This window comes from Eptatretus burgeri, chromosome 1, assembly GCF_056783735.1.
Source record: "Eptatretus burgeri isolate ZD-2024b chromosome 1, Ebu_testis_v1, whole genome shotgun sequence".
NCBI classification, from domain to species: Eukaryota; Metazoa; Chordata; class Myxini; order Myxiniformes; family Myxinidae; genus Eptatretus; species Eptatretus burgeri.
This window is the reverse complement of record NC_140961.1, coordinates 65,218,677-65,243,274: the sequence shown is the minus strand read 5'-3', so window position 1 is coordinate 65,243,274 and position 24,598 is coordinate 65,218,677. Positions and strand designations below refer to the sequence as shown.

General features: G+C 43.8%; 1 protein-coding gene across 2 annotated transcripts in view; it reads left to right on the top strand.

Moving 5' to 3' along the window:
* SYT17 (synaptotagmin 17) overlaps positions 1-22,651 on the top strand; it is a 71,305-nt gene extending 48,654 nt beyond the window's left edge. For both annotated transcript variants that reach the window (XM_085886339.1, XM_085886349.1), the window contains 3 exons: positions 10,921-11,041; positions 11,209-11,364; positions 21,712-22,651. In XM_085886339.1, coding sequence (XP_085742465.1) covers positions 10,921-11,041; positions 11,209-11,364; positions 21,712-21,908 — 474 coding nt within the window. In that variant the 3' untranslated portion in view covers positions 21,909-22,651. The remainder of the gene's footprint in view (positions 1-10,920; positions 11,042-11,208; positions 11,365-21,711) is intronic.
* Positions 22,652-24,598: the final 1,947 nt, after the last annotated feature.

The following is a 24,598-nucleotide window of genomic DNA, read 5'->3' as shown; positions in this document are numbered from 1 at the left end:
CCTCCTTACCTGCCCCCCTCATCCCTTGTCCTACCCTCCCCCTCCCCCTCCACCTCCTGCACCCAAAGCCTCCTCCCCTTCCTCTTCATTAAAAGTGTGGACGTCAAATATCCGGGGCCTTCGCTCAAACCTTTCAGATCTTTCCATACAGGTTGCCACTGACAAACCAGACATTATCTGCCGAACAGAAACTTTCCTCTCCCAAGACGTGTCTGACTCCCAAGTATCTCTCCCTGGCTACTCCCTCTTACGGTATGACAGACCTGAGCCTCGTCCTGGTGGAGGTGTTGCTCTCTTCATCAAAGACTCTATTCCTCACTCTCCATGCACTGCTCTCACTCCCCCACACCCCCAAGAATACCTCTGGCTTCGGCTTCCCCTCCACTCCCACCTCGTGTTTATATGTGTACTGTACCGTCCACCTCACAGTGATGACTCCATCTACACCTCACCATCCGAAAACATGGACCATCTTCTATCTTCTCATCCAAACTCTCTCTTCCTCTTATGTGGTGACTTCAATTGTCATCACGCCAGTTGGCTAGGTGTGGGTACCTCTCTCACCTGCCATGGCACCTTAGCAAAAGCTTTCTGCGACTCATTGGGACTGACTCAATCGGTCAACTTCCCGACCCGGATCTCAACCAATGGTACTCCATCTCTTCTGGATCTGATTTTGACAAATTTCCCTGACAATATCTGCTGCTCTTCCTTCGCTCCAATTGGTTCTTCTGACCACGTCCTTGTCAAAGTGGACATCTCTCTGGCTGTTATCAGAGAACCACCTCACCGCCGTAGAGTCTGGCATTTTACTCAAGCCGACTGGCAGGGTCTCCGAGCAGCCATCTAACTGACAGACTGGTCTCCTATCACTACTTTCTCAAACATCAACTCATCCTGGGAATTCTTTCAAAGAAACTTGCTCTCCCTCATGCACAGATTTAACCCCTCTCGTGTTCAGTTGTCTTACCCTTCCTCCCACCCTTGGTTTACCGAAGCTTGTGGCGAGGCAGTTGTCCTGAAACAACTTGTCTTTGCCTCATGGAAAGCAAACCCAACTGAGGGCAATCTCAGTTCTTTCCACAAAGCTTGGAACAAGTGTGTATCTACCCTCAGGAGAGCCAGAAAACAACATCTTTCTCATCTCAAGTCTGAACTCTCAAACCTCTCTCCCTCCTCAAAATCCTGGTGGCGTTTAATCAAATCTGTTTCTGGTGTATGCTCTCCCTCCATCCCCTCCCTTACCTCAAATGGCCGCACTGCTGATTCCACACGTGATAAAGCTGAATGTCTAAACTCGGTGTTTGCAGCTAAATCTTGTGTCCTAAACCCATCACTATCTCTACCCACTTTACCCAGTCGCACCCAACTGTCCCTGGACTCTGTGTCCTTTTCTCCTGACAAGGTGGAGAGCTTGCTTTCAAACCTCGAGTCAGATTCTGCAACCGGTTCAGACGGCATCAGCCCACGTGTCCTCAAAGCCTGCTCTTCTGCTCTTGCTCACCCTCTCTCTGTTCTATTCACCCTCTCATTTGCCCAAGGTCATCTGCCATCTGCTTGGAAATCTGCTAACATCACTGCCCTGCATAAAAAGGTGCAAAAACAGATCCCTGTAACTACAGACCAATCAGCCTTCTCCCAATCATCAGCAAGGTGATGGAATCCATCATCGCTTCAGATATGAAATCCTTCCTCTTCTCCAATGGCTTGATTTCCAATCATCAATTTGGTTTCAGACCAGGTCACTCTACCCTGGATATGCTGCTTCTGCTCTCCCATCAATGGATGGAGGTCCTCAATGCCAGACAGGAAATCCGAGCCGTATCCCTGGACATATAACGTGCTTTTGACACAGTCTGGCACCCTGCCCTACTCACCAAACTCTCTTCCCATGGTATTCAAGGCCATCTCCACTCATGGCTCGCAGACTTCCTCTCCTGTCGCAGTCAACGTGTGGCCCTAAATGGAGTTCTTTCATCCCCTCTTCCTGTCCAGGCTGGAGTTCCTCAAGGTAGCGTTCTGGGCCCTGTTCTTTTTCTGGTTTTCATCAATGATCTCTCCAACTCTCTGGAAAATCCTCTATTTCTCTTTGCCGACGACTCCACCCTCTGCCGTACCATCTGTCATCCCTCAGACCGGCAAGCAGCAGCTTCTTCACTCACTGCAGATCTGGATAAAATCACAAACTGGTCCAACACGTGGAACATGTCTTTCAATCCAGACAAATCTCACACTCTCACAATGTCTCTTCGAAAGGACCGTTTACAAAACCCCCCCATCCACTTTCTCAACAATCCTCTGGAAGAAGTCTTTTCTTTCAAGCTTCTAGGTCTCACTATCTGCCATGACCTTTCCTGGGAAAGTCACATTTCCAACCTCGCCTCAAAAGCCAGTCGCCGACTGGGAATCCTCCGTCGTGCTAAGTCCTTCCTCGGCCCTCTTGAGCTCCTGACCACTTACAAAGCTTTTGTCCGTAGCCTGATGGAGTACTGCTCTCCCCTCTGGGCTGGTGCTCCTGCCTCCTACCTTTCTCGGCTTCACGCTGTCGAAACCAGGGCATTTAAGATCATCGGCATCTCCCGCAATGAAGCTGAGTCTTTGGGCCTCTCACTCAATCACCGCAGGTTGGTCGGTGATCTTTCTGTCTTCTACCGACTCCTCTCCAGCCTTGCCCCCCCTGCTCTCTCTGCGATTTGTCCCCACCACATTTCCACAGGGCGCTCAAGGTCCGCCAACAACCCCCTTCTGATAAAACTACCAAAATCACGAATCACTGCTCATCTTCACTCTTTCATTCCTCTTTTTTCCCACCTTTGGAATAAACTTCCTCACTCTATTCTTTCCCATTCTTCCCTCCAGGCTTTCAAAACAGCTGTTCACCACCACCTCTTATCTTCCCCCATCCAAATCCTCGATCTTTTCTACCCCCGATAATCCACCCAAGCCCACTTCCTTCATTTCTCCTGCTTTCCTTCCTGAAAGTCCCTGAAATGTCCATCTTCTCTTCACCATGTTCCCCGTCCCATCCCCATCCCTCTCCCTTCCACAGTTCACCTCATGTGTCTGTTCCCCACTGTTTTGTCCCTTCCACTCCCGCCCCTCTTGTCTCATGCCTCCTTGATGTGAGTTGTGTGTTAGCTCTCATACGAGCCTCGACCAAGGTATACAAAAAAAAAAAAAAAAAAAAAAGACTGTGCCTCCTGGTCCTCTCACTGTCTATTCTGCTGAAAAACTCCACATTCATTTTGTTTTTCGCCTTCATTACCCAAAATATCTCTATCTGATCCCATCATAATAGCCTCTTTTCTAATGTATAAAGTTCTGTCTACTTCAGCCACTCCTCATAGCTCATTCCAGAACCAATCTAGTCACTCGATGGTGAACCCTTTTTGTGTCCGCTATGTCCTTTGTCAGAAGTAGTGACCAAAACTGTATGAAATATTCAAGCAGAGGCCTCACTAAATTAATGTACAATGTTAACACTACTGCTTTTGATTTATATTTTATCCCTGTGCAAATACAATCTAAAACCCTGTTTGCTTTACCTCCAGCTGCCTGGCATCGTCCTATCTGTCTGTTTACCCCACATATGTACTACCACCTCCAGATCCTTCTCCTGTGTGATATGATCCAAGTCGGCCCCTTGCATCATGTGATCTCTATTTTCATTATTCTTACCCATCCCCAGCACCTTACATTTATTTATGTTAAACTGCATCTGCCCATCTTTTCCCTGATTTGGGAAACTTTCTTGATAATTATCTTGACTTTCCTGAATCTGATCACCCCGTCTCTGCTATCTAGGCTTTGTGTCATCTGTAAATTTTGAAAGCTGATTCTTAATCCCACTGTATAAATCATTGATGTAATTCATAATAATAAAATGGCACCAGTACTGATCACAAGGTGGCCCATTACACACAATCTCCCAGCCAGACATCCTCCCATGAACGATGACTCTGTGCTTCAAATCACGAAGCCAGCTTTTCAATCCAGTTAGCTACTCTACAACCCTTTCCGCAAACCCTAACCTTCACGGGCAGCCGTCTATGAGGTACCTTCTCAAATGCATTCCAAATGTCTAGATGTACAACATCCACTCCACTTCTCTGATCCAACCAATGAGAAACTGCTTCGTAGAAATCCATTGAATTTGTTAATCATGACCTCCCTTTCATAAATCCAGATAGACTGTATTTAATTAATATAGATTTGTCTAAACTCTAAATGCTTCCCACATGATCTGTGATTAATATGTCTAACTTCTTTCCCAAAACTGAAGTGAAACTCTGATTCTCCTCTCGATCTTATCTTGAATAACAATGTTGCATTTACAACTCTCCAATCCTTTAATACCTATCTTGACTCAGGTCAGGTCAGGTCAGGTAGGGGAGCATGCGCCAGAGCAGCGCGTCGCTGCATCCACTTTCCACCGGTACTCCAGGGGCTTCCGTTTGGCCATCCCCCAGGCAGATGCCTGGCCCATCCCCATGTCCTTGAGATGCTGATCAACCTGCTGCAACCATGAGGCAGGTGGTTGGCCCAATGGCCAACTCCACTCACGAGGCTCCCTCGCTAAGAGAATCTGGTGAGCAGGATCAACATCAGGAAAATGAGCAACACGTCCATACAGCCACAGCTGACGCTCACGGACTATGCAGGTAACAAAACTCATTTGAGTCTCTCTCAGCAACCGCTCGTTGGACACAAAGTCCGACCAGCGACAGCCAAGGATTCTCCGAAGAGATCTGGTACCATAGGAATTAAGTCTCCATCTCAGATCCCTGGTCAGAGTCCAAGTCTCACATCCATAGAGCAAGACTGGAAGCACCAAGGACCTGAAGACTCTGACTTTTGTCCTCCAGCACAGGTACCGACAGCACCACACCCGATGATCCAATGAATCCACGACTCCCCAGGCCCAACCCAGACAATTGTTGACCTCTGGCTGACAACATGCGGAGACATGAATATCACTGCCAAGGTAACCGAATCTCTCCGTGACCTCAACATCCTCAACCCAAACAGGTACAGATAGAATAGTAGCATCTAAGATGCCAGTGAAAGCCTGGATCTTAGTTTTGACCCAGGAAACCCGTAATCCCAGTGCTCCGACTCCTCATTCAGCACGTCGAGGGCCTGCAAAAGGATATCTAGAGTCTCCACAAAGATGACTGCTTCATCTGCGAAATCAAGGTCAGAGATCTTGATATTCCCAAATGATGCACCCCAGCTTGATTTCTCCGACATCCTCCTCAGAATCCAGTCCATACAAGGACTGAAAAGTGTGGGGGCCAGAACACACCCCTGACAAACTCCAGTAACAACTGGAAATAAGTCAGAGATGGTACCACTACATCTCACAGCACTCTCAGTACCAGAGTTCAAACATCAGATCGATCAGTTTTGATGGCACCCAATGAAGACCAAGAATCCTTCACAGGGCATCACGATTCACTGATTAAAATGCTTTACAGAGATCAACATAGGCTGCAAGCAGCCCCTGCCGAAACCCTCGCCTGCGTTCGGTGAGGACTCGAAGCACAAGGATATGGTCAATTGTTGACTTCTTTGGTGTAAAGCCTGACTACTCTGGACGCTGGTGCTCAAGCAGATGGTGGCGAACCCAATCGAGAATTATTCGAGCAAAGACCTTGCCCAGCATTGAGAGCAGTCTCATCCCTCGGTCGTTGTTGCAGTCTTGGCGATCACTCTTCCCTTTCCAGAGAGGGGCAACAAGGCCCCTCTTCCAGTCAGTTGGGATGATGTCTGTGTTCAAGGCAGAGCACAGAACTGCATGCAATGACACGAGTACAGCATTTCCACCAGCCTTGAGAAGATCAGCTTGGATGCCACAGATCCCTGGAGATCCCTGGATTTACCCCATTTCAGGAGGTTCACCGCAGCCCGTGTTTCCACAAACGAAGGTGGACCACAGTTGATTGGAGGGTCAGCAACAGGGATTATAACAATCCTGATATCCAAGTCGACAGCTGGTGGATCACCATGATGCAACCGCTCAATGTAATCCAGCCTAGGCTGGGATGATACCATTCTCCTCGATTAACATGCAATTGAAGAGTTTCTACAACAAGCTGGTGGTCAGTATTGAGGAACTGAGCACTCTGGTAGACCCTGCAGTTCTGGATCATCCTCCAGTGACCATCAACTAGGAGATGGTCAATCTCCTTTTCCACACCACCTATGTGTGGCAAATCTTGACTCCTGTGCTGTTAAAGTGCAATGTTGGCCAATATAACGAGGCTTATCTGCTTTACCACTTCTTTTAACATTCTCAATTGTATATTATCTTGCCTGTCGCTACATCATTTCTTCACTCTCCTGTCTTTGATTCCTCCACTCATATGTGAAACTCCTCTGAGAGCCCTTCCTCACTTTCAATATCTCAGCGAATGGTAATGCCCATGACTGTTCTTGTGTAAATGTTGAAGCAAAATAATTGTAATAATCCTGCTGTCTCACTTTCATCCTTGTTTGTTACTCTTTTTCCCCATCTGTGGAACTAAGTTCCCATCCTCTTCAATCTCATTATTCCCTCCAGGTCTTCAAGACAGCTGTTCACCAACATCTCAGATTGTCCTCAATCTAAAACCATGACCTTTCCTACTCTCAGTAACCCCACCCAAATCCCTCCTCCTTTAAATTTCCAGTTTTCCCTCCTTGAAGTTTCCTTCTGTATCTATCTTGTCCACCTTATGTATCCTCTCCTGCCCCCCATTTCTCCCCACAAGCATTATTTGCCCAAGTCTCCCTCTACCTTGGCCTTCAACTCTGCTGTTGGTGTTTCGTCCTCTCTCTCTCTCTGCTGCTCCTTTTGTGTGTGTCTCTACTGTTCCTCTTGCATCCTGTTTTGCGTGTTTTGCATCCTGTTTTTGTTTATGTCCTCAACCGCTCAGTGTACTAGCTCTTCCACGAGTCTCAACTATGTACTGTATACAAAAAAAATTTCCCTGTGCTCTCTTTCCGTTAGGAATACGACTCATCCAAGATTGTAACCCGAGCCGTAGAAACCGCTTCGGCAGCACGGACGCTCTTTCTGGAGCATGGTTCATGATTGTATCTCTATCCTTCAATGGGCCAACATTTTTCTTTACCTGCACTTCACCCCTTATGTATTTAAAAAAAAAATTCCTTATTAAAGGCACACAAATTTTTTATTATTCTGTGCCATATCCATCTCACTTTCTCTTTTCTTGCCTAGTCATTTTCTTAAATACCTCTTTTTATTTCTGGAGTGATCAGTCTCACTCCCTTCATTCCATTCATTGGGACCAGACTCTGTGCAGAGCATTGGTGCTGCCTCAGCAGTCTCCTTGGCTATTGGGCACAATCCTGGATGTGTCTCCACTCCGACACAGGAAGTCTCACTCCAGTCCTGTTTTTCTACCGAATAAATGTCTTCTGATTTATGCTTAATAGCACTCTCTACCTCTCTGATCAACCACCCTAGTCTCTCTCAGCCTCCAGCTTTACACCTGACGAGAATATACTTACTCTGTGCACTTCACATTTTGTTCCTTCAACATTCACTACTTCTCTGGTTGAATGCCCTCCTGCTATTTTGTCCCAATCGAGAGCACTGCGATCTCTCATCATACACTTTGCCTTGCTGAAAACTGAGAGCCTTCATCTATTATCCCAAACTCAAATTCTTACCAGAACGCTTGCACACACAATATATTATAGTCGATTGTCTCTAAAGCTCTCATCCCTCAATTATGTCCACCATATTCAGATCATTACCTCCAAAAGAGGTCCAATTCTGCACTCACACTCCTGGGATTATCTACAAACTGGCTTATGAAAATGATGCTGGATTAGACCGACAAATTCCTCATTTGCTCTGCCCTTTCCCTGTTGCTGGATGCAATCTTTCCCCGTCAAATTAAAATCCCACATAATCAATGCTCTTACCTCACCGCATGCCTTTCTGAACTCTTCATGAACCTTTCTATCCTGTTCTTCCCTCACACCAGGAGCTTTATTAAAACACCCCATAAGTTATGTTGTTCGTCTTTCGGCTGCTCCCATTAGGGGTCACCACAGCGGATCATCCGTTAAGATCCGCATACTGATTTGGTATAGGTTTTACACCGGATGCCCTTCCTGAGGCAACCCTGGTCCCCTCTTACGACACAGGGATAAGGATTGGGTTTTGCCATGATTCCGGGCTGCCCAACACCCTCTCATAGCGCGGCCCAGTGCAGAGCTCCCGTCATCAAGCGATCCTCCAACCCAAGCCTCCGAGTAGCCGGATTACAGGCGCACGCCACTACGCCCGCTTAAAACACCCCATAAGTATGCCTTCTTATTCTTTCAACCTCTAATCTTGATCCACACAGAAACCTTTGCATCAATTCCCTACTTTATACCAACCCTTTCAAAATTGCCTTTTCTCGGATTGCGACAGCTCCTCAGCTATAATCTGTACCATCACATCTGCAAGAATACATTTTGCGGCCTTCTAGTCCTGTCCTCAAATTCCCCTCATTAAACCATATCTCGCTTAATGCAACGAAATCACATTCCTCACGACATATTTTCACATTAAGCTCTTCCATCCTATATTCTAGCATTGGTGAATTGTATTTGGTACCTTCTGTTGTTGTGTAAATGTTGAAGAAAAAGTAATTTTAATAATCCTGTGAGACCCAAGTGTTTGCCTTTCAATTATGTTCCTTTGCCTGTTCTTATAAGATATTCCATTGTCATTTAACCCCAACTCAACATTTTTTTTTTTCATGATAATGATGCTCTCTCTCTCTCTGTCTTGTTTCTTCCTCCCCCTCCTTCAATCGTAATTTCTCCCCTTCTTCGCTCGCCTCCTCTTTTCAACCAAATGCATAATTGAACTGGTATTCAATTTTGATTTCTTACCTGCTGGTTGCACATTGTTGTGGCATGGATGGACCACTGATGTACATTAGGGAAGGAATATATAATTTAGCCTGGGTATCAGCACAAAAATAGCCAACTTTTCCAAACGTGAAGTAACATTTTTAACATACACCAATCTATGATAGCGGGTGGACACCCAGATTAACCACTCTGAGGGTTAATCAAGAGTGGCACACTCATTGAGGCAATGCCCTACCTGCAAAACATCAGGGTGACAATTTACAATTGGGCGAGGAATCAAACCTTGATCAATGTGAATGCATGAACTCTGAGCTAACCTGTCAGCCCAGCATTGCCTCTCATGTTATTCCTTGAAATATTTATGTTAAAATATTGTAGTGTCCACACTGCTTAAAACTGACCTGGATGGATAGCTGAATGGTTCTACCTTGAAGGGGAACATGTGATCCTTGGAGATTATAGCGCGCAGGGGATGGAGGGTAGCAAAGCACGTACAAGACGCGTTCACCAGGACGGAGGACATGGATTTATACTCGAACCCACAATGAATAGACACAAGCAATGTTTAATAAATAAGGGTTTAATGAACATATATAAAATATTTATAACGGAAATAAATCAAAGCATGATGTAAAGTAATGTGAGGTAAACCAGAGCTAATTTTGAGATGGCTCCACACAGAGTTACAAAAACAGACAAGGGGAAAGATAAAATAAAAGAAAATCCCTTCCTTTATTCTGGCACTTAGCTGGGTGTCCAGAGATTATCTTTGAGGAGCTTGGGGATCGAACCATGTCATCCTGCACGGTAAACCTCACCCAAATTGGCACCAGGCCGCTCTCTACGTGGGAAACATGTGGTAATTCACACGGGTGGCCCTCTTTCGTTAAGGGCCCACAAACCTTCGTACAGTTTCTTCTTATGAACGGATGTGCTGATCCTGCTCCTCTCTTACATCATGTCCGCTCACTACAAATGGTCGCCGCCTTTCTCCTTGGCCATATGACAGGACAATTTCTGAGGCCCTGAGATAAGGCCATGAGGCGCACTCTCCTCTCTTCTTCTCTCAGAAATGTACAACTTCACGACTCAGCCGAACAGACAATGGCTGGCGTCTTGCTCCAGCACGCGGGCAAATTCACATCAGCACGAACAACAAGAATGACCGTTTTTACAGCCATTTTTCCCTGCTGTGCAGGGGTTGGGCTTTTTCTTGAGGCAATGTTTTATGGCCGGATGCCCTTCCTGACGCCAACCCTGGTCGCCTCTTATGACACAAAGGGATATGGTACACCTATTCTAACCGGGGCATACACCAGGACCAGTACACTGCTACTCATTTTGACGACCTCGGAAGGATGACAGGCTTATTCAACCCCCTGGTGTTAATTCAGCAGCCAACGGGGCTTGAACTCAGGACCCTGGGATCCCAAGCCACCACCCTAACCACTAAGCCAACACCAGGCTTGCGAACAACAAGAATAATGCTGCTATATTTCGTCGTTGCTGAGAGGAGAGCAAAAACAAATTCCTCTGTCTCAACCGCGCTCCTTACACAAACTCTATGTTCTCTGATCATGTCCTCTTCATCTCACGTCACACTGGCCAATCCTAAGCGTGGCCTGCCAGTTGTTGTTGTAAAAGCATCATTCCTTTTTATAGCCAGCTTTTTAAATGCAAGAACATAGGCAAAGGTCACGGGGGCAATCACACACTTGGAAAAATTAGCCTTAAACCCGACCTAATTAACAAAGAACACCCCCCCCCCCCTCCTGTGTGTTGACCCGTAACAACTTCAGCTGACTGTTTTCCCCACTTAAATTACATGGAGATGTCTCCTGATCGTCCACAGACCATGCTACTCTATACAATCCTACCTTTACTATGAAGTTTCTCCATCTACCCCACAAACATAACAATATTTAATTGTTGAAATTTAATTTGTAAATAAAGATGTGAAGCATATATTTAACTATTTTTGCAACAACAAACGTAACTCGTTCTAAATATCTTGCATCTCCTTTGGTTATGACTATGCAGAATGAGGTGGAGCTTGGAGAGCTACTCATTTCATTGAATTTCCTGCCATGTGCAGGAAGATTAAATGTGGAGGTGATCAGGGCCAAGCAACTGCTGCAAACAGACATCCTTCAAGGCTCAGGTTTCTGTGGAATTCTTCATTTTAGGCCAGCAAAAGACCATAATCATTCAAGCAATTTCGTCCAAGTAGATGAAGGAACTTGATCTAATTTTGAATTATTTTTGACTGTGCAATAACAAATTTCTGTCTTGTTTTTTTCAAATTTTTAATTGCATCTCTCCTGGCAGATCCTTTCGTCAAGGTGCAGCTGGTGTATGGTCTGAAAATCGTCAAAACCAAAAAGACTACTTGCCTACATGGGACCATAGACCCACTGTATAATGAGTCGTTTAGCTTTAAAGTGCTATCTGGATGTTTAGAAGACATCAGTTTAGTGTTCACAGGTATGCCTACTTTGCATATATATCCACTTGTTATTTCAACTCAGTTTATTGGCCAATTTAAAAAGCATTAATTATTTACTTGACATTTAAGTTGGAAAGCTTTTTTTAAACCTTCATTGTGGTTTTGCAAATGAGATGTGCATAATTGAGAATTCATAGCCATTAACTGCTCATGTTAATTAGTTATTGGAACTTCAAGTTACATCTGTTTTGAAACGTTCTTCAAAGTGTTATCAGCAGCCCAAAAAAATTCAGAATGGACTTGGGTAGGAAGGTGGAACACTTTACATGATGTATAAACTGTACAGAATTAAAAACTATATTTTTAGGGTGTTTCATCGCGTTTCTATAAAGCTTTGCATTGACTAGATGGACTAAAGGCATTGTTCCACTGGTGCGAGTTCCACTCTTTTGTTATGCTTGGGTCCTGATAGAAACAACTTACATATCCCAAGATGCTCCAGTCAAAGTGATACTGAAATAGGATGGTTGAACCCCGGCATCAGATTTCCTTAATGGGTTGTGGCATTACCATCCTGAAACATTCCATAAACATTTGGTTACGTTTAATCGATACCTATAAAAGGCAAAAAAAAATCTCTGTTTGTATGTGTTCTATGCACGGTCACATCTTCTAAGTTACAAACTCCAAACTCGGGATACAAATACAACTCTGTGTGTGTGTGTGTATGTGTGTGTGTGTGTGTGTGTGTGTGTGTGTGTGTGTGTGTGTGTGTGTGTGTGTGAGTGAGGGGGGGGGGAACTCAGGCAGGGATGGGGCGTGAATTCCCAAGGTAAATGTGTACCATGTAGCACCACCAGTTGGTGGTGGCAGAGGGCATTACAATTTCTAAATTAACTTTCGCTACAAAGCGTTACTTATTCACGTTTCCCTTCCCACGCAATGCAAGTTAAATCTACTAGTCACTTATAAGCATGATTCCGTTTGGCCACAATCTCCAAATATCCTTGGATGTTGTGTGTCCTTAGATTTGGATGAGAATCCTTAACCATGTTAGCTGATCATTTTATAAACCATTACTCCAGCTACAACAGCCAGAACTGATGGCATGACCCATTTAGTCTGGTGATTTATTAAATTTATGTCGTACAAAAATTCCCTCCATTCAAAAGTATGAATTTGGATTTTTTTACGACACAACTTTCCTTATTGGGTCTTACATTGTCTCAGCAGTCACAGCATTAACATAGGGGTTCTTTAGTTCATGACCAGCATTGGATGCTGTTTTTTTTGTTAATGCATATTGGACCTGGGGCCAGTTGCGAGTTTGGCCCAAGGGTAGTATACTTGGGGGTGGGGGGCAGAACCAATCTGCTGGAGCAGTAGCCAGGTAATTTAGCGAAGGAATTTAGAATTTGGTCAGGGTGTCAGCAGTAAGCCAATAACTCACCTACTTTTCATCAAAATTTGCTGTGGATGTTTAACACCTGCCAACTATTGTGAACAGACCAGTCTGCAGCTGACACACTTTGTGAAGCAATACCCTGCCTGTGAAACACCAATCCAACAATTATAATCAGGGGGAGTATCAAATCCAGACCAGAAAGCTGAACGGAAAGTGTGTTACTGCTGTACGATCGTGTCTTGATAATTAGGTGCTTGAAATTGGCACTCAACTATTAAATATGATAATATACTGTACTATTTTATTATCTTGTTCATTGGTGAACATTTATCTCATTTACATGACATTTGCAAATTTGTGACATGTTACGATGCATCCAACACATCTAATTACTTTATTCTAATAATTCAGAGGTTGAAGTTTGAGTGTACTGTTTTTTTTTTAAGGACATGTACTCTGATTTTGACTGTTTATGTTTATGTAAACCACAAGATGTATGTGTAATGATACCATTTAAAGTGATTTCAGTGTGATAGCACAATTAATGAAGGTAAACCCACATTCATCTGTCAACTGACTTCTGAGACATTGCCACTTATTGTATCTGCTAGCGAAAGTGACCTTACCCTCGTAAGTCATTCCAGTGTGAAGCAGCCACTTCCATGCATGTGCGCTGTCACAATTATAGTGTGTTCTCACTCGTTGCGTCTCCCAAAATTCCATGTTAAATTCTGTAGAACTGCTGGTTGTGTGACGTGCCTTGCACGCCTGTAGGTGAAAAGGAAGTGGGTACAGTTTGTATGTGTGAAACGAGCAAATTTGAAGCCATTCCTTCCTTCACACCTTCACCATATTTCCAGCCTTTGTGTCTAATTGGAATGATGTCACAAACAAAATGTTGTTTTCGTGAAGTTAATTCATGGAATTGCTATAGCTGACTTTTAACGAAGCAATCCCCTATGTCAACGATAAATTTACTGTCTTTATTTTCTCTGATAATTACTTTTCGGTGAATGTTGATAAGCTGCTTACATCTAAAAAGGAACGAAAAACCGTGTCTGCAACGCGAGGCTCCACAGCACAAAGCAGCAAACCAATTTTGATGAAACTTGGCGAACAGGTGCCGTATGGGCTGGGAGTGTGCGCGTTTGAGTTTCGTTGCTAAGGCCTAGGTCACATTTGCCACGGCAGCTGTGGGGTCTCCAAAATCTACGGCCACTAGTAATTATACGGCGGCCGCAGTATTTCCACGGTCACACAATGTAGCAGTCACATGTTTTTATTTTTCGGGGAGCTGCATGGCGTATTTATAAATTATGGAGACCGAAAACGTGGGTGTGCCATACGGTCTTTGATTTGATGTCGCAAGGTGACCTTAGGGCGTTCCTGCGGCAGCCATAGAATTTTCAAGGCAGACGCAAGGTGCCCGCAAGGCGACCGGAGGGGGGCCCTAAGGCGAACGGTAACAAATGGGTTAATTTTTTTAAATTTTTTTTTACCAGTTTTTTTTTTTTCGGCTTGTCGAATTGCTACGGCTAACATAGAAATGAAAAAAGTTATAACTCCGCGTTATAATTCCACGGCGACCTTATGGCCTGTAAAATATAGCCATACAGCATAGGGCCACCCTGAGGCCACCTCAGAAACTCTGTGGCCACCGCACGTTTCTGTCAATTCAGAGGCCGTATCCTCGCCGTAGAGCAAATGTGACTTAGGCCTAATATAAGCAACCACCCATTGCTATGAAGCGGCCGAAAAACCGCGTTTTAAGAACCCAAACGGTAACTGACGTAGCGCGGCTTCTATGATAGGTAGAGCGACCGGACCAACTCCTGCTTATTCCTTGCATCCCCATCTAGTTATCGCGACAGCATAACATTCCTCTATCTCTCATAGTTTCCAAATGGCAGCCCTCCGAATACGGAAAGGTGGTGAACCAGGGAATATGTTAAGTGATTCGCGAGATATCCGTTATAAATTAATATCATCAAGGCGAAACGGTTAGGCGTAAACGAAAGCGTCTTGGCATGGTGATAGAACATGGTTGGTAGAACATTTTTTGTCATTTACACTTTTCTCCATCTCCACTCTGAGGAGTGCCAGTTGGCAAAATACGCAATCGGAAAAATCTTGCCAGGCAGAGTAACAATTTTATGTGAACCAATACGTCTTGGCAATGAATCTTCGTCGGTGGATTGGTCAGAATGAAAAGCATCGTATCCAGCGCTTCGATCCTCGTGGATCCCTCGTCACCTACCGGCTTGTTCTGTCTGTTTGTTTGTCTGTCTGTAAATCCCCTACAGGTCACAATTATAAACCGATAATCATGAAACTTAACCAAGTTGTCGAGGTAGTCTCAACTGAGAAGCCTATTGATTTTGAGGTCAAAGGTCAAAGGTCATCTTGAGGTCAAATTTCTAAAATCGTCATTTTTCATCCGATCGACTTGAAATTTGGATAGGATCTGCGTATTGCATCACTAAATTTGGAAAACAACTATTTCCAACTCACCCTTCTCACCTCTCCCTCTCAAAGCAAGCATCACACTCTTCTCCCTCCAAGTTTCCCTATCACCTTTCTCCCTCAACTCTCCCCACTCACCCTTCTCCCACCATTCACCCCCCTCACTCACCCTTCTCAAAGTTTCCCCCCCTCACATCCGCAAAGCCGCCTCCTTCCCCTGCCCTCCCACCTCCACCTCATCACTCCACCTCCTCAAATGCCTTCTGCCCCCTCTCTCGCCCCCCTCTCCCCCAGCATCACAGAGCCTTTTCTCTTTCTCATCCGGCCCCCTCCCCAAGCTATTCTAAAATCCCCCACACTCTTTCAACAACTCTCCTTACCTGCCCACCCTCCTCCCTTGTCCGACGCTCCTCCTCCCCTCACATCCTCTACACACAAAGCCTCCTCCCTCTCTCTTCATTAACAGTGTGGATGTGAAATATCCGGGGCCTTCGCTCAAACCTCACAGATCTTTCCATACAGGTTGCCACTGACAAACCAGACATAATCTGTCTTACAGAAACCTTCCTCCCTCAAGACGTCTCTGACTCCCAAGTATCTCTCCCTGGTAACTCCCTCCTCCGGTATGACAGAACTGACCCTCATCCTGGTGGAGGAGTTGCTCTCTTCATGAAAGGCTCTATTCCTCACTCTGCATGCACTGCTCTCACTCCCCCACACCCCCAGGAATACCTCTGGCTCCGGCTTCCCCTCCACTCCCACCTCATGTTTCTATGTGTACGAAACCGTCCACCAAAGTGATGACTCCATTTACACCTCTCTATCCAAAAACATGGACCATCTTCTATCTTCTCATCCAAACTCTCTCTTCCTCATATGTGGTGACTTCAATTGTCATCATGCCAGTTGGCTAGGTGTGGGTACCTCTCTCACCTGTCATGGCACTTCAGCAAAAGATTTCTACGACTCATTGGGACTGATTCAATCGGTCAATTTCCCGACCCGGATCTCAACCAATGGTACTCCATCTCTTCTGGATCTGATTTTGACAAATTTCCCTGAAAATATCTGCTTTTCTTCCTCCGCTCCAATCGGTTCTTCTGACCACGTGTTTGTCAAAGTGGACATCTCTCTGGCTGTTATCAGAGAGCCACCTCAGCACCGTCGAGTCTGGCATTTCACTCAAGCTGACTGGCAGGGTCTCCAAGAAGCCATCAAACTTCTAGACTGGTCTCCCATCGCTAGTTTCTCCAACATCAACACATCCTGGGAATTATTACAAAGAAACTTGTTCTCCTTCATACACAAAGCCTGGTGTTGGCTCAGTGGTAAAGGTGGCGGCTTGGGATCCTAGGGTCCTGAGTTCAAGCCCCATCTGCCACTGAATTAATACACCAGGGGGTTGACTCAGCCTGTCATCCTTCCGAGGTTGGCGAAATGAGTAGCAGTTCCAGTGTGTGAACTGGTAGAGGGGCACTGCATCAGCGACAGTCATGCTTCAAGAAATGATAGCTACCCTGGCAACTAAGCTGCCATATGACCACCACCACCTCATACACAGATTTATCCCCTCTCATCTTCAGTTGTCCTACTCTTCCGCCCTCCCATGTTTCACTGAAGCTTGCGACGAGGCAGTGGTCCTGAAACAACTTGCCTTTGCCTCATGGAAAGTAAACAACAACTGAGGGCAATCTCAGTTCCTTCCATAAAGCTCGTAACAAGTGTGTATCTACCCTCAGTGGAGCCAGAAAAACAACATCTTTCTAAGCTCAAGTCTGAACTCTCAAACCTCTCGCCCTCCTCCAAATCCTGGTGGCATCTAATAAAATCTGTTTTTGGTGTATGTTCCCCCTCCATACCCTCCTTTACCTCAAATGGCCAAACTGCAGATACCGCACGTGAAAAGGCTGAATGCTTAAACTCGGTGTTTGCATTGAAATATTGTGTCCAAAACCCGTCGTTTTCTGCATCCACCTTACCCAGTCACACCCAGCTGTCCCTGGACTCTGTGTCCTTTTCTTCTTACAAAGTGGAGAGCTTGCTGTCAAACCTCAACTCAGCTTCTGCAACCGGTCCAGACGGCATCAGCTGACGTATCCTTCAAACCTGCTCCTCTGCTCTTGCTCACCCTCTCTCTATTCTGTTCACCATCTCAGTTGCTCAAGGTCATCTGCCATCTGCTTGGAAATCAGCAAATAATACTGCCCTGCATTAAAAAGGTTCAAAAACAGATCCCTGCAACTGCAGACCAATCAGCCCTCTCCCAATCATCAACAAGGTTATGGAATCCATCATCGCTTCAGACATTAAATCCTTCCTCTTCTCCAATGGCTTGATTTCCGATCATCAATTTGGTTTAGTCAAGGGCACTCTACACTGGATATGCTGCTTCTGCTCTCCCAAGAATGGATGGAGGTCCTCAATGCCAAACATGAAATCTGAGCCGTATCCCTGGACATATCACGTGCTTTTGACACGGTCTGGCACCCTGCCCTGCTCTCCAAACTCTCTTACAATGGTATCCAAGACCATCTCCACTCATGACTAACAAGTCAACTTCCTCTCCTGTCTCTCCTGTCGTGTGGAGACTTCTTCTCCTGTCGCACTCAACGTGTGGCCGTAAATGGAGTTCTTTCATCCCCTCTTCCTGTCCAGGCTGGAGTTCCTCAAGGTAGCATTCTGGGCCCTGTTCTTTTCCTGGTTTTCAGCAATGATCTCTCAGACTCTCTGGAAAATCCTCTATATCTCTTTGCTGATGACTCCACCCTTTGCCATACCATATCTCAACCCTCAAACTGGCAAGCAGCAGCTTCTTCGCTCACTGCAGATCTGGGTAAAATCACAAACTGGTCCAACACGTGTAACACGTCTTTCAATCCGGACAAATCTCACAATCTCACTTTGTCTCTCCGAAAGGACCGTTTGGACCCCCCTCCCCCCAAATATACTTTCTCAACAATCCGCTGGAACAATCCTTTCTTTCAAGCTTCTGGGTCTCACGATCTGAAATGATCTCTCCTGGGAAAGCCACATTTCCAACCTGGTCTCCAAAGCCAGTCGCTGACTCGGAATCCTCCATCGTGCAAAGACCTTCCTCGGCCCTCCTGAGCTCCTGACCACATACAAAGCTTTTGTCCACAGCCTAATGGAGTACTGTTCTCCCCTCTGGGCTGTTGCTCCTGCCTCCCACCTTTCTCAGCTTCACGCTGTGGAAACCAAGGTATTTCAGATCATTTGCATCCCCCACGATGAGGCTGAGTATTTGAGCCTCTCGCTCTCTCTCACCGCAGGCAGGTCGATGGTCTTTGTCTTCTATCGTCTCCTCTTTGGTCTCGCCCCGTCCCCCCCCCCCCCCCCGGTTCGGTCTGTGATTTGTGCCAACCATATTTCCGCATATTTCTGCCAACAACCCCCTTCTGGTAAAACTACCAAAATCACGAATCACTGCTCACATTCCCTCTTTCATTCCTCTTTTTTCCAACCTTTCAAATAAACTCCCTCACTCTATTCAATCCCATTCTTCCCTCCAGGCCTTCAAAACAGCTGTTCACCACCACCTCTTATCACCCCCCATCCATATCCTCAATCTTTTCTACCCTCGTTAATCCATCCCAAACACACCTCCTTCAAATTCCCTGCTTTCTTTCCTGAAAGTCCCTGTAATGTCCATCTTCTATTCCCCATGTTTCCCGCCCCATCCCTCTCGCTTCCACAGATCTAATGTCTCTGTTCCTCACTGTTTTGTCCTTCCCACTCCCCCCCCCTCTTGTCTCATGCCCCCTTACTGTGTGTTGTGTGTTACCTCTCATACGAGCCTCGACAAGGTATAAAAAATATATATATAAAAAAAAATTGACATCAAAAGGTCAAATTTCTAAAATCATCAATTTTCATCCAATTGACTCGAGAATTAAACAGCAATTGCAAAGTGCATCAATGAATTGGGAAACCAACTATTTTTTGAGATCAAAAGGTCGACGGTCAAGTCAAGGTTAAACTTCAAAAATCGGCAGTTTTCAAATGAAGATTTTCAATTTACATCCTATTAACTTGAAAGTTGAACAGGATTTGCATAGTCCATCACTGAATTGGGAAAGCAACTATTTTTGCGGTCCAAAGGTCAAAGGTCAACTCAAGGTCAAACTTCTAAAATCATCAGTTTTCATCCCATTAACCTGAATATTAAGTAGAAATTGCATAGTGCATCACTGAATTTGGAAACCAACTATTTTTGAGGTCAAACTTCTGAAATCATCAATTTCAATATGAAAAATAATCAATTTTCATCTGATTGACCTGTGCTTTGATTTAGATTGTCAAGTTTAATCTTCATGAAATGGACAATTTGATGTATCCATGTCAACCTTTGGAGAGAAGGGGTGGATTTTGCAAGTATGTATCATGCTCTGCATGACGTCTTTTTCTTGTTACTTGAAAAATTGAAGATTTTTTCAAGGATATTCGTCAGTCAATTTTGTTATTCTGTCTGTCTGTTTGTTTATCACCTTCAGGTCACAATTTCAAACCCATCTTCACAAAACTTCACAACATGGTAGAGTTTGGCATAATGAAGAAGCATATTGTTTTTTTTTAGTTCAAATGGTCGACATAGGCCAAAGGTCAATAACTTAGGTGAGGCTTCTAAAATCCTAAATTTTCATCCTATTGACTTGAAATTTGCAGAAAGTTTATATTTCAGGACACTAAATTCAACTAGCCAATTCTTTTTGAGGTGAACATAGACCAAAGGGTCAACATAGGCCAAAGGTCAACAACTTTGGTGAGGTTTCTAAAATCCTCAATTTTCTTCCTATTGACTTGAAATTTGCAGAAGGTTTATATTTCAGGACACTAAATTCAACGAGCCAATTCTTTTTGAGGTCAACATAGACCAAAAGGTCAACATAGGCCAAAGGTCAACAACTTTGGTGAAATTTCTAAAATCCTCAATTTTCATCCTTTTGACTTGAAATTTAAAGAGTTGCATATTCGGTCATTGAATTAAATCACCAGTTAATTTTGAGGTCAAATTTGTTTTATGGATTTTGCAAGTGACGTGCTCTGCATGACGTCTTTTTCTTGTTTGTTGTTTTGTCCGCACAGAACTTTCGTGTTTTTCTCCGCAATCGCTTGTCGGATTGAGACGAAATTTTCGCCGTAAATGTGACTACTCATGTGGAATGTTTGAATCATAATGACGTCATAGGTCACATGGTGTGACAGCCTTGTTGGAAAACGGAAAAACTTTGGAACTCTGTATCTCTGAATCCACCCCAATGAAATAATTGAAACTTGGCACACGGCAAGAACTCGTCATGGGGAATTAGTGCGGTGCCTTCATAATGATTTTTTTTTTATTTTGTTATAGGTGCCTTCATTATGACATCATAAGTACAGATGTAGAATGCTACATATGATGAACATGAAAATTTTTTTAGTCATCTAGGGATAAAATGGTCCACAGAAAATTTTTTTACGTCATCGGTCATGCGATTCAGCAGCCATATTGTTTCAAAAAAAAAAAAAACCTTCAAAAATCTTCTTCTCTGAAGTGGCTGAACAGATCGAGGTGAAACTTTACATGTATGACTGCCTGTCCAAGAGAAAGAAAAGGATCACACAAATGACATCATAGGTCACAAACCTATTTAAAAAAATCTTCTCCAGAACGGCTGGACAGGTCGAGGGGAAACTTCACAGAAATGTTCCCCAAACCTTGGGTGTACAAGTTTTTAAAGGAATAATTGATTGGTCACATGATTTGGCAGCCATATTGGATTGAATAAAAATATCAAATAATGTATTCTCTGGAACCGCTTAATCAATCGACATGAAACTTCACAATTATGATCTAGTAGTGATGGGGAATAAATGTTTTAAATTTCAACTTGATTGGCCACATGCTCTGGCAGCCAGGATTTTTTTTTTTTCGAATAAGGCTCACTTGGATATTTTGAGGGTAGAGGAGTAGCAGCTCAAATGCAAATCCTATCCAGTTTCCTCCTGATAACTTCATCTTTGCTTTTTGCTTGTTCAGGATCCTTCTGATGACTCTAGTGCAGGACTGTACTCATTTGGTCTTCCACTTCATTTGAATTCAATTTATTTTAATCCCATTCCAAATTCAATTGAATAATGATAAAAAAAAAAGTCATGGGTCAGGGTCAGGCGTCCAATAAAAGTGGGGTTGCATCAAAGTGGGACGTCTTGGAACCCGGTCATCACTGCCAACAGTTATAAAGTGGCAGTATTATTATGTTACACACCAGTACACAAACACCACATAAAATATACCACAAAAAACTTCACAAATACCACACAAAACAAGTTCTGGCAATTTTGTGTGGCATCTGCAATCTCTGATTGCTCTTTCTAGCCCTGACATATATTATTTGGATCAGCTCCCTATCATTGGTGTAAATACATATACACATGATGCCATTGTATTTTAATGGAGTGTACATGGATAATGGAGCTTTACTTGAAAATGGCTAACCACTGCAACCCATTTGGACAGTGTATGGACGAAACATGAAAAGCAGCAATGACTTCGTGGGAAGAGTGGTGCTGGGGCAGTTTCCCAGTGGCTCCACAGAGCACACACACTGGCACCGCATGACAGGATTACATCGTACACCTATTCAGCAGTGGCACAGCTTGCGCTCACGCACAGAGTGTGACCGTGTCTCTCCTGCATCGCTCATCGTCACGTGACATGATGACCCATGCCAGTTGCATCGGATGACCGCACCCACTGCTGATTAGATGGATTAGAACCTTGCATGGTGGGGAGAGGAGGTAAGGCCAGAGTAGGGGCTTTAACCAATCACCATAATTTAGGGGGTTCCGGTGAATGAATAGCAGGCTCAGGGTGTGAGCAGCAATCCAAAGATGGGCACAACTCAACAAGAGAGACAGTATTTTCAATCAAGAAAGAGATGAGAAAGCTGATGCCATTCCATTCCCTCCACACCCATCCCCCACGTCATTCAAACAAACGCTGATTTTTATTTTTATTTTAGCTCAGGATTTATTGGCATTGACATAAAGTAAATCAATTACTGTATCTTGGAATGAGTGAGAGTGAGAACCAACTTGCCGAGGTATGTGTGTCATATTTGCAGTCGGTCTGGATAACAGTCACGATTACGTATCACAATCAGCCTCCTTGGCTGGAATCTTACTTTGATGAAGAGCTTTTTAAAGTACCGTACTTGAAAAAAATATAAAAGTTCTGCTGAAGTGTCTTGTTGGCCACATTATATTACGATGAAAACAAATGATGTTCACCTTTATTATACAAGTGTCCCTTGTGATGTTTCAGCTGTAATCAAGGCAGGTTTAACTTCACAAAAAGTTTATGTGTTATTATTATAATGGCAGTTCTAACAATAATCGATGATGTTCCACATATTTACTGTGTGTAACTGTTTTGAAGTTGGGTGTGGGGGGGGGGGGGGGTTTGCAGTCGTGGGCATTTTTATCACATCAAGTGTGATTAAACCAAGACGAGAGTCAAAGTCTATCTGTGTATATAAAAATGATATATACATTATTATATATTTATGTGAATGCAATGTCAAATCTGCATTGATGTTCAAACTCATGTCTGTGAGTGTTACCAAAACATCACCTGAAGAGAAACTAGTTTCTCATTTTCGCATCTTGATTAGGTTGAATATCACAATAAAGTTAACCCTGATGATGCAACTCCATGCTGTAACATATATGAAGTTTTAATCTGCTTATTTTACATCTCCTTCCTATGACTGAGACTTGCTATGAATATTATGGACATGCCTATTAAAAAAATAAAAATGCCCAAGATAGATCGTTATAAATACTAATTACAAGTTGGGTCACCTGATCAAGATCAGGTTATTTAAACTTTAGTGCACCATCAAGAAGATTGATGTTTAAAGCTGGAGCAAAAAAAAATAATAAAACAACTCAGGAGTGCAACATGGCGATGATGGGCCAAATGGCCTCATCTCCATATCATGGTCATCTAGGATTGTGTGATGACTATTTATACTCAGTGTAGTCCCTTGGCAACTGTGGACTCTCAATATTAATTTACATTCTGCATCATAATAATAATACCATTCCTTTTGTGCTGTAAAGGCACACAGGGTCGCCAAGGCAGTTTCATTGGCAAGTAGTACAGTCCTGGACAAGTCACCACTCCAACACAGGTTACCCTGAATGGTTATTACCCCAGTACACTGGTCCACATTTCACCGACCTCAGAAGGATGACAGGCTGAGTCAACCCCACCTGGTGTTAATTCAACAATTGACAGGGGCTCAAACTCAGGACCTGAATGTCCCAAGCCAGCCACCTTAACCGCTATGCCAACACCAAGCTTTTCCATTCAGCATACAGAATATTAATACTTGAATGGAATTTGTTTGATTCCCCGACAAATAATTATTCACATTCGAAAGCGACCGACGCGGAAGGTAGGAGGCATAATCCAAGTGCCGCTCCTCTTGACACTGAGGGGATGCTGATCAGCCAGAGTGCCGTCATTTTTTGTTTTAACATCAACTTAATTAAGAATTGCAATTTTTTGGTTTTTTCACTTTGACCTATTATGTTACAACTAAAACAGCACTCAGGAGAGTGCACACCTCCACCAAGCTGAACAGTTTACATTTTGTATCCCACTGATAGGTCGGATCTGCATCCACACCTGAACCAAAATTGAATCAGCTTGTTGTCACCTAACCGAGTTTTGTCATAACTCATCCACAACTTTTTAAAGTATCATGCGATATATCGTTTTTGGCCCTATCTCTCAATGGTGAAGAATCACTTGAAGATTAAAAAAAATTCTCATATCCAGATCCAGATCTTCACCAAAATCGAATCGATTCTTTCTTGTCACACACCCAACCTGTCCAACAAGTTTCTTCCGAATGCCTTCATAACTTTTTGAGATACCATGCTATATATAGTTTTTAGCCATATCACTCAATGGTGAAGAATCACTTTAAAAACTCTCTTATCTGGATCTGGATCTTCACCAAAATGTAATATTTTCATCCTCGTCACATACCCAACCTGTCCACCAAATTTTGTCCAAATCCATCCACAACCTTTATGAAATATCGTGCTCACAGACAAGCAAACAGAAAACAGACAGGAGTGAAAATATAACCTTTGTCACCCTTGGTGGTGGAGGTAATAAATGTTTCTTTAAAATGACAGATATGCAAAATAAATCAATTTTATTATCTTGCTCTTACAAACGAGTATCACAAGCTCAAGTAATTCATAAATCTTCACGATGGTTTGTATACATGATTGTACAACACAAACTACTGTACACCATGCATTTAACTTTTACGTGACATAAATGAAAAGCTTCTCTTGGTAAGGAAAATAAAACATTGAGTCTG